General features: G+C 38.2%; 1 protein-coding gene across 1 annotated transcript; it reads left to right on the top strand.

Moving 5' to 3' along the window:
• The first annotated feature begins 497 nt into the window (after positions 1-497).
• LOC116311260 (jnk1/mapk8 associated membrane protein) lies at positions 498-11273 on the top strand. The gene is made up of 7 exons (XM_031728316.2): positions 498-728; positions 4054-4133; positions 6514-6668; positions 7544-7750; positions 8811-8992; positions 9135-9211; positions 10142-11273. The coding sequence occupies exons 1-7, from the start codon at positions 725-727 to the stop codon at positions 10358-10360; spliced, it is 924 nt and encodes a 307-aa protein (XP_031584176.1). The 5' UTR covers positions 498-724; the 3' UTR covers positions 10361-11273.

Below are 11273 nucleotides of genomic sequence, written 5' to 3'. Positions count from 1 at the left end.
TAGTTGTGTGGGAAAACTCTGGTAGATTACAGTTTTTCTCAATCTATATGGCACAATTCTCACAGAAAAGTGATGCTTATCACTTTAATGAATGTCCTCAAAACAGTTATGCCATTTTTCATAACACAAACTGACCTGTGCAAAAGACCTCATTTGCTTTGACAATGTGTTACTGGTGTTGCTCCTTCATACATAGATTGAAGTCATTCGATAGTAAAAACTAATTAAATGATGGACAGTATTCAGGAAAGCAATAGATCTAAAATTCTGACTGACAAAGTAAAAACTGTTTTGATGAGTTATGAGATCCAAATGATAAGTGCATAAACACAATAACAAATATATTTAGTAATGAAGTTAATTAGCTTAGCTTATGAGACATCTGCTTATATCTTACTGAATTAACCATGGCAATTAATTTTGAGGCTCCTCCATTTGCTGAGTCCCACTTTAAAAAAAAGAAACAGAAAAAGCACACAAGGAAAAGATGTTTTTGAGTATTCCGGTGCAGCTCAGAAGGTGACAATAATACAAATATCGTAAAACCCACAGATGTCGAGAAGGAGTGAAAAGCGACAGACGGCAGAGGGCAGCACTTCACGGAGACCAGTCGGCTAAACAAACGAAGAAGTGTTCTGGTCCACTTCCGGTTATAGCAGTCCCAAACAAACACCATTGAGTTGTGGTTTTAAAAGGCGGATTTATAAGTCACATCGTGCTCAAAATGGGTAAGTTAAGGTCGCATTTTACCCTCACTTTTTATCCCATGATAGCTAAAGTGTTGAGAGACTTTGCGGCGTTTCTCATAATATGTATTTTTATAAAATGTGGAAGTTAGCCTTAGCTGTGAGCTTGGCAGTTTAGCTAACAACCACCCGGCCTTTGAAGTTTATCTAAGTGACAGTAATATTGTATGCCAGTTACATACACTGCAGTAACGTGTGTACAGTTTTCCTAAGAACTAGAGTGGGTTTGTGTTAATCTCAAGCTCACGCGACGTGTACGTGTGAGTGGGGGTCTTGTTGTGTCCTGTCTCTGCTGCTGTGTTGCATTGGAGGCTTAAAACACTCAGAAATAAGAATACACGCGCAGATATCTCACTGAAACTGAGAGGAGAGAGAAACCTGACAGTAATTTCTGTGTTTATAATTACATTAATTTTGACAACTTCTCCAACACCACTGGTTGGATTGCAGCGCCAAACCACGACAGAGCATCCATGGTGTTTTATAGTAGACAATCAGTCATTAACCTCTATATACAAGTTTGAACCAAAGATTTTAGAGTCAGCAATCCAAAAGATATGTCACTCCTTTTTTTTTTTTTTTTTAAGTTCAGTTCTTGTGTAATTTGGTATACCTTTTCTTATTGTTTCCTTTCCTTAAAAATTGCTTCATGACAGCAAATCCTCTGCTGTGACCATTTCTGATCAGGCTTCAGCAAACGACAGAGAGATCAATTGAAGGGTCAGATGCATCTCTCAGGTTCTCGGGAATTTTTTTTCCATTTCTTAAGGACATGACTTTGTTTGTAGGCCTGCTATTTTTTTTAACCCTCTACTTTTTACCCCTCAGCTGTAAAAAGCTGACGGGGTATTTTTATCACCCTGCTGGGCCAGGGTCAACACCCAAGTTTGTGGATGTGATAACTCAAGAAATGTTCAAATTCATACCGTAGGTCTAGCTAGAGCTGGGCGATAAAACGATAACGATATGTATTGCGAAATAACTTTTTCTTGATAGAAAAATTAAACTATTGCGATAGGCCTCATCTCTGTTGTCCTCTTATAAAAAAAAAAAAAAAAAAAAAAGAACAGCCAATCCAAATTAAGTAGCGCAGAGCCGAACCAATCACAGCCGCAGCGTCACGTCACGTGACTTGTTACGTACAGCACAAGTGCCAAGGCGCACATGTGTATTTGTTTTTGCAGCCGTGCAGCCCGGGTAATGAAGGAAAGGAGTTTGCCGACTAGAGAAAAATCAACCGAGAGCGTGAGCGAAGGTTACCGAAGAAAAAACCGATGATGGTTCCAATGCTGGAGAGCTTGTCGAACGGAAGAGCCACAGAAGTTCCGTAGTGTGAAGGTATTTTTGGCTATTTCAAGTCTGACAAAAAACAGAGTAGCGCGCACTGTAAATTGTGCCGAAAGCAAGTCTGGAAATACAATAAAGCGGTGCATGCTCAATCTCTGACTGAAAGCGCTAATTCGTCATTCGGCTTTTGTCAGACTAAAGTAACTGTTAAAACTGTTTGAAAAGCTAAGCTATACAACAAGGAGAGATTGAGAATTTCCTTTTAGTTCTCAGTTTATTTGATATTGACAAAAGTTAGTCAATTTTGTCTGTTCTTCTGTAAAACGACCTAAGATTTATTTTTAGAATTAATATTTTGTTTCTAAGTGGAATTGACAATTTAGTGGTCTGTGTTGTTTGTTCTAAATGAAACTTAAACACTTTAGCGGCTGCCCTTTGTGTAGTTTGCAATATTTGCCTTTATTTATCTGAAACTGAAGTCTCATGTTCCTTAAGTACATCTACCCTGTTGAACTTATTATGGGAAATAAATATTTTAATTAAAACAAGCTGCTAATTATTTCACATTTTACTTGTGAGCAACGGCACATTTAAATCTTACAAATATAGTTATTTGGCTTATATCGTGATATATATCGTTATCGCCTGAAATGAAAAAAACATATCGTGATATTAAAAAATCTTATATCGCCCAGCTCTAGGTCTAGCTATTGAAAATCTCACACGAGTTGAAATCTTAGTCATCTCAACCTCAAGGTCAGATGTCAAACTTTATTAAAAATCTTGTGAGTACAATAACTCAAGAAAGACGGCATCTTGGATTTTTGAAATTGATGCCACAGGTGCATCTGCTCAGTAGATAAGCTAAGATGTGGCTGCAGATGACAGCCTCAGTGCTTTGTGTTCTCATGCTTTGGATGTTTCTGTGTTTTTGCTCTGTCTTTTGCTGTTATCCTCCCATCACTTTACCAGAGAGGAACTCTTAAACATTGGACAGTCCTCTCTATGTATATTTTGTCTGGTTTTCATCGACGTAGACAACCTAACCATGATTCTGATTGGAGGTGCAGTGGTGCTCTGTGGGATTTGCCTTTGACTTTGGAGTGGGCTGTATGATGACCTAAAGTCACATACACACAGCACAGTAAGAACCACTTGGATCTGAACCTGCTCAAGACTGTGGAGATGACTGTGGACCTTTAAAGAACCCCCCCCCCCTCGCCATCTTCAACGTACAGTGCCCACTGTGGACCACCTTAGATTCCTAGGATCCATCTTTTCATGGGAATTAAAATATTCCTCACATACACTGTGTCTGGAAGAAGGCCCAACAGGTTGAACTTCCTGTGGCAACTCAGGAAGTTCAACCTGTCACATGAGCTACCCGTCGTCTTCTACACTGCCATCATCATCCAGTCTGTCCTGTCCCACAGAAACATTAAGGCAATCACCCAGGGGCCAACAATCTTACTCAAGCTTTTTTCTTTTTCTTTTTTTGAGATATAATCATTATGCTTTTAAAAATCATAATAATAACAAATTATTTTCAATAACACAAGAATTACAAAATAAAACTACTTTTCATTCACATATGGAGAGTAAATGAACACAAAGATCAAGCTGTGTGGAATACCTGAGAGTTCAGTAAAGCTGCTGAATCTCAGGTTAATTTTTAAAGAGACTTACTATTGTGTGTATTGTGTGGGTGTATAAAATGTTTATACATTCACTGGTTACATCTCGTTGTGCTGACAACATGAGGAACAGAGAAATTACACTTTATTCATCCTGTTTGTGGTGTTGGGCCACAAATAATACATTTTAAGGTAGGCAGGAAGGGCCATGATTGGTCCCCGGGCCAGACTATGGACATGCCTGTTTTAAATGAACTTTATACCACCACAAAGCTAAAAGAAAGCCTACAGCTCAATTTTTAAGTTTCAAGCATCCTGGTTGTTTGAGAATACTGTATTATAGAATAGATGCTTACACACTTCACAATGGTTTTGTATCCTTGCAGCTGTGGCCGTGAGTTCAACATGTCCAGGGCTGTACTGTGGCAGGATGATGGTCAACGGCTCAGTGGAGGGAGAATGTGGTGTAAGTACTAAACATAAGTTATTGTTGATGTAACTTTGTGCCATACATACAAAAGAGAGAGCGGTTCATAATAGAGCTGGGCGATAGAACGATAACGATATGTATTGCGAAATAACTTCTTCTCGATAGAAAAATGAAACCATTGCGATAGGCCTCATCTCTCTCTCTCTTCCTCTCTTATAAAAAAAATGAATAGCCAATACAAATTAAGTAGCGCAGAGCTGAACCAATCACAGCCGCAGCGTCACGTCACGTGACTTGTTACGTACAGCTCAAGTGCCAAGCCGCACATGTGTATTTGTTTGGGAAGCAGCCAGCCGCCGTGCCGGCCGGGTAATGGAGGAAATGAGTGTGCCGACTAGAGAAAAATCAACCGAGAGCTTGGGTGAGCAGGTTACCGACGAGAACACAGATGACGGTTCCAATGCCGGAGAGATTGTCGAAAGGAAGGGCCAGAGAAGTTCCGTAGTGTGGAGGTATTTCGGCTATTTGAAGTCTGACAAAAAACAGAGTAACGCGCACTGTAAATTGTGCCGAAAGCAAGTTCCCACAAAGTCTGGAAATACAACAAACCATTTTTATCACCTGAAGCAGTGGCACCCACAAGAGCACGCTCAATCTCTGACTGAAAGCGCTAATTCTGCATCGAAAACAACCAGGGGAATCCCTGCGAAGCAGCAACAGTCAATTGAGTCGGCTTTCTCCAGCGTCTTACCATATGACAAAAAAGCTAAGAGACATAGCGACATAACAAATGCCATAGCCTACTGTCTTGCTAAAGACATGCGACCAATAAACACGGTCGGAAATGAAGGATTCAAGCAGCTAATTAAGGTAATGGATCCTCGTTACCGACTCCCTGGACATAAACATTTCTCTCAGACAGCGCTTCCAAAGCAGTATTATATAAGTTAGTCAATTTTGTGTCTTCTTCTGTAAAATAAACTAAGATTTATTTTTAGAATTAATATTTTGTTTCTAAGTGGAACTGACAATTTAGTAGTCTGTTTTGTTTGTTCTATTTTGAAACTTAAACGCTTTAGCGGCTGCCTTTTGTGTAGTTTGTAATATTTGCCTTTATTTTGCCTAAACTGAAGCCTCATTTTAAGTACATCTGCCCTGTTGAACTTATTATGGGAAATAAATATTTAAATCAAAACAAGCTGCTGATTATTTCACATTTTACTTGTGAGCAACAGCACATTTAAATCTTACATACATAGTTATTTGGCTTATATCGTGATATATATCGTTATCGCCTGAAATGAAAAAAAAACATATCGTGATATGAAAAAATCTTATATCGCCCAGCTCTAGTTCATAATAATTCAGGTTTTCATACTGAGATCCAGTCATTGTGGTGTAGCAGACTGTTCTGAGGAAATTTGGAAGCGCTCATCCTGCTTGTTCGAGTTGTGAACCAGTGGAGCCTATCGCACCCTGGACTTTAACTAATCGTAGGCGCAGTGCAGAGGGACAGACAGCCATTCACACATATAGCTAGTTCAGAGACATGAATTGACATGTGGCAGGAAGCTGGAGAAGCCAAACTCTCACAGGCACAGAGAGAACATGCCGTCTCCACTTAGAAAGGTCCTAACTAGCCAGCGCTTTACCAGTGTTCTTATTTTCAGTTAAAATCACCAGTGTAAAATAGATAATGAATAATTTTTTCCTCCCACATGCTGCAAATGCATCATTAATTCCCCCCTCCCAACTGGAAAATGTTCCACCTGGTGCACTGCGCTGAGCATGCGTGTTTATATTCTACCCGTTAGGGAAAATATGGTGACAGACGAGCGAGTGAATGAGACCGCTGTTGATTGGATTTCACAAGGATGATGCAGAACAAAATGCAGTAATTTGCAAAACATGCTGTAAAACTATTGCAGCAAAATACAGCAGTACCATGAAATTATTCCACCAGCTGAAAAGTCATCCACTGCAAAACGAAGAGTGTTTTAAACTCTGCATGTCTCCCCACACACCAAAGAACACGTTAAATAAACCAGCTGTGACACCTGCAGCTGTTCTTGGTCAGTCGTTTTTATAGTCACTGTCTGGACTTTTGTTCCTGTAATCTGAGGTCATCACAGTTTTAATTTTACTATTTTTATATGTTATAGGCACAAAGGAGTAACTGTAATTGTTAAGTTGTAAAGTTCAGTTGTTCTATTTTGTCTCTTGAGCTGAGACTGATGGTTAAAAATGGTTAAAATAAAACATTTGAATTCATTCAGATTTTTTTTGTATTAAAGGTATAAAAAAAACATTGAATGGTGGACTTGAATGAATATAGCAGTGCAATTAAATGAAAGAAAACTTTGAGAGTGGATTTGGATGAGATTAAGATTTTATTAACAATGATGTGTTTTGGCAGGTTTGTCCTCGAGGAGAGCGGGCCAACATGCAGAAAGTGTGTGAGCGCTGCATCGAGTCTCCTGAGATCTATGACTGGCTCTATCTGGGATTTATGGCCATGTTGCCTCTTGTGTTGCACTGGTTCTTTATTGAATGGTACTCTGGAAAGAAGAGGTGAGACAGAATTCCAAAGCTGCTGCTGAACAAAGGAAGTTATTTCTGGGCTGTGTGAAATGACCAAAGTGATAATGTCCACGTATAAGTCATCTTAATGAAGAGTTTATATAATGAACACTCAGTGGCACTTCTGGTCTAATGTGTAATTAATATTGCAAACATATAAAAATATGAATCTATAAAACACATTTCTAAAGGCCAAACATAAAATATATAAAACAGCAAATGTAAACAACATGTAAAATACTTTTTCTATTAAATAGAAAAAGTAAATAAATAGAATAGTCCCAAATTTGAATTATAGCATTCAGACTTATGCAATAAACTGCTGTTCAAACCTTTGCTTATATGAAAACATGTAACTAAAAAAAATGCAAATAAGCAGTTTAAGCATACATACAGGCCTAACATTAGATTATATTTAAAATACCAGATGTACCTGAAAGTTTAAACTGTGGCAGCAGTAAGGCTTATGACAAAAACACAAACACTCCATCTTATAACTGTAGCATTATAAGAAAGTCATTATGAAACCATAAATGCAAAACACTTCAAAGAAACAAACAAACAAACCCATGGGTAACATAACCCCGACCCTGGAAAAACTCCCTTTTAAGAAAAGGAAGAAACCTCCGGCAGAACCAGGCTCAGGGAGGGGCGGGGCCATCTGCTGTGATTGGTTGGGGTGAGAGAAGAATCAGATAAATGTACCCGTGTATGATTTCTATAGAACCTAAAACTATATGCTGCCTATATGAAACATGTCTGACTTAGAAAATATTTGTTCCAAGCACAGAATCCCGTGGGATTCCTTGTCTGTGAGGACAGTGTGTTTTCTTTCTGTCATTTGATCTCATGCTCTGCCTTTGTAGTTCCAGTGCTTTACTACAACATGTGACCGCCATGTTGGAGTGCAGTATGTCAGCTGTGGTCACTCTGCTGGTCACAGAGCCTGTGGGAATGCTCACTATCCGTTCTTGTCGAGTGCAAATGCTTTCAGACTGGTACACCATGCTGTACAACCCAAGTCCAGACTATGTCAACACATTACACTGCACTCAGGAAGCTGTGTACCCACTGTGAGTATTATTAGTCCTTTATTTATTCAGGTAAAAATCTCATTGAGATTTAAAATCTCATTTCCAAGAGAGACCTATTACCAGTAATCATTTTGCCAAATTCTACAATTAATCATAAAACAATAATTCCCAGCATTCCACAGAAGAGGACAAAGGTTTGTTTGCAGGTGTGTTTGTAGGAGGGCATCAAGGCCATACTGTGGGACATTGAGCCCTGTATGTGTCTTAGGGTAAAATTTAAAAAAAAAAAATACAATTATACGTTAAATAAGAAAAAGCTTCGTTATGGACAACAGAACACGGTTCAGGTCAGGCAGGTGGTTCCTCCCAGTCAATCCCTTCAGCCTTCACTGTTGATGCCTACATGAGCGTGGAAGTCTAGGACAGCACAAACACCCCCACCAGCGACTTCAAGAAGGCTGGGTACTCTGAACTGTTGTTCGTTGCATAACCGCATACGACGGTCAGGAACTGTTTCCTGACCCTGAGGCACAGGGAACAAACCCTGTTGTCCACTGGGAAAAACCTCAACGTACAGGCAGCAAGCTGAGGAGATACCAGCATACCCAGTCTTTATTCAAAACATTGAGGTTATCTTTTATCGTATCTTAGTGTTTCAGTCAGACGAGTTCTTAGATGGAAGAGGAGATTACTTTTCCTCCTGTTACACTGCAGATCATGACAGGTGGACACAGGTGATGATGGAACAGCCATGCTGGCAGCAGCGTGCACCTTTGCTGACAGGAGAAACTCTGGGAGGTTCATTTGATATAAAACAGCAGGAGAGTAGCCTCACACTGATGAATCGTTTAGGCTACCTTGTTTATTGGACAAGAATGAACAGACACCTGCTGAATGAGTAAACCGATCAACATGTTTCTGGTTCTTTATTCTCTTTTTGAACTTTTGTGCAGTGTTTTTTTTTTTTTTTTTTTTTTTTTTTTTTTTTGAACTGGTGCATAGACTGGTGGGAGGTCATCTCAGGCTTGTCATTCATTGGTGAAAATTCTGTATCTGTTGCATCAGCGTAACACGAACCCCTGAATGCCCTTTTTCTCAGCTACACCATCGTGCTGATCTACTATGCATTTTGCTTGATACTAATGATGATGCTGCGTCCTCTGTTGGTGAAGAAGATGGCGTGTGGTTTGGGCAAATCCGACCGTTTTAAGAGCATCTACGCTGCTCTGTACTTTTTCCCGATCCTCACTGTGCTGCAGGCTATAGGAGGAGGACTGCTCTGTGAGTACCTGTGGGACTCTGCTTCTCAGTTCACACTGTGGTATCATTTTTGCAGAGTTGTTTTACAGCTTTCATACGACTATGACTAATATCCTTTTTCTTTAAATAACTCTTAGTAAAGATGAATGTGTTATTGTTTCAGACTATGCATTCCCCTACATCATCCTGGTCCTGTCTCTCGTCACGTTGGCTGTTTACATGTCTGCCTCTGAGATACAGGTAATTACAGTCACTGTGGTATGGGCATTTCTTATTTCCCAGTTTGACTTTAAAATTGTGATCAAGAAGTTCTTCAATTTGATATCAGATTGGATAATAATTATACTTTACAGTGTTTATTCATCGACTTGTATAAAGTTAAAACAGCAAAGTGACTCCAAACTAATTGTGTGGGCACTAACCATTTAGGAATGACACTAGTTTGGTTAAACTCTAGACTGTAGATGGATGTAGCCATGATGTTGTTGTTGTTGTGTTTTGCTTTTTTAAACCCCTTACCTGTAAAAGGCTGATGGGGTGTTGTTGCCACCTCAGTGGGCAGGCAGTGTAGACACACCTCACACGTACAAGATAACTTGTGAAGAGTAGCTAATAGTAAAAAAACTCCCTGTGAGTTTTCTTTATCCTTTCATATATATATATATATATATATATATATATATATATATATATATATATATATATATATATATATATATATATATATATATATATATATATATATATATATATATATATATATATATATATATATATATATATATATATATATATATATATATATATATATATATATATATATATATATATATATATATATATATATATATATATATATATATATATATATATATATATATATATATATATATATATATATATATATATATATATATATATATATATATATATATATATATATATAGATAGATAGATAGATATATATATATATATATATATATATATATATATATATATATAAAAATAAATAAATAAATAAAAATATTATTTATTTTCAGGACTCTGTCTGGTTTGCTGTTATTACTGCACATGTTTGTTTGCGTTTGGAAACTGACATATCTGTATCGGTTATTTCTCTTCTCTGTCCACTCTTACCCTAACCCATCTCCACCTCGCCTCTGAACACAGTCTTTTAAGAATCTGGTTGCCAAGAAGAAACGTCTCATTGTCCTGTTCAGCCACTGGCTGCTGCATGCTTACGGCATCATCTCAATCTCCCGACTGGACAAGCTGGAACAGGACCTGCCGCTGTTGGCCCTCGTGCCAGGACCCGCTCTGTTTTACATCGTCACAGCCAAATTCACTGAGCCCAGCCGCATCCTCTTGGAAGCTGGCAATGGACACTGAGCTGGATTTATCAGGAGTTCAATAAATAACTCTTGAAAAAAAACAAGAAGTCACAGCAGGTTGCCCCTGTCCAGTGTGGTGTCTTGAAATTGTCTGTTTATTTTTACGCAGAGTTCAAAATCTCAGTCAGTGAGGAGTCAGGCTCCAAATGCCAGACATAGTTTGTCAGTTTTTTTTTTTAACTCATGAAATATAAGCTCAATAATTCATTCACGTTCAGCTTCAGTTCACATGTGAAGTGTCTACAGGCTTGACATGACAATGATGTGGTCCCAGAAGTCTGTCGTGTACAGTAAAGTGTATGCACGTTGTTAAGTGTGATGGAAGGTTTGATCTTTCCACTGGAGCTGAGCAGCTGTTTCTTTAAGTAAGGTTGAGTTTTGCAGCAGCTGCTCAATGATTTCTAAACAGTTAACGGGTCGCTGCTTTTAATGTTAGCCAGGATTGGAGCTTGAAGCCATTGAGCTTTATTTTATATTTTGATTGGTGTTAGAATTTCTCCAGAGGAAAATTACTCCAGCAGATATACTTGAAAATGTTTGTATGTTGACTCCTGTAGCGGGGTTTAATATTTCTGCCTTCACAGGTTTGTGGAGGTGAAAGTGTACTGTATATACTGTACATTGCTTGTAAATATTAGTGTATTCAGTATGTTTATCTGCATATACATAATTTAAAACTAACATTTTGAATGTCATCTTTGTGTTGCTGACTGTATTGATCCTTGTTACCATGAGATTCAACTTTTATTGGTCTCAAACATTTACATTCAAAGGTAAAGTGTACACCTGTGTTACTGCAGGTCGACCTGTGTGAGGATGCACTTTGATCTGCAGATCATTTTGCTCACAGTCATCTGTATAGGCTGTAAAATGTTGTTTCTTTGTAAATTAATAAAGGTGTCAGAAAATGA

The sequence above is a fragment of the Oreochromis aureus genome, linkage group 19 (assembly GCF_013358895.1).
Source record: "Oreochromis aureus strain Israel breed Guangdong linkage group 19, ZZ_aureus, whole genome shotgun sequence".
Lineage (NCBI taxonomy): Eukaryota > Metazoa > Chordata > Actinopteri > Cichliformes > Cichlidae > Oreochromis > Oreochromis aureus.
This window is presented reverse-complemented; position numbering and strand designations above follow the sequence as displayed.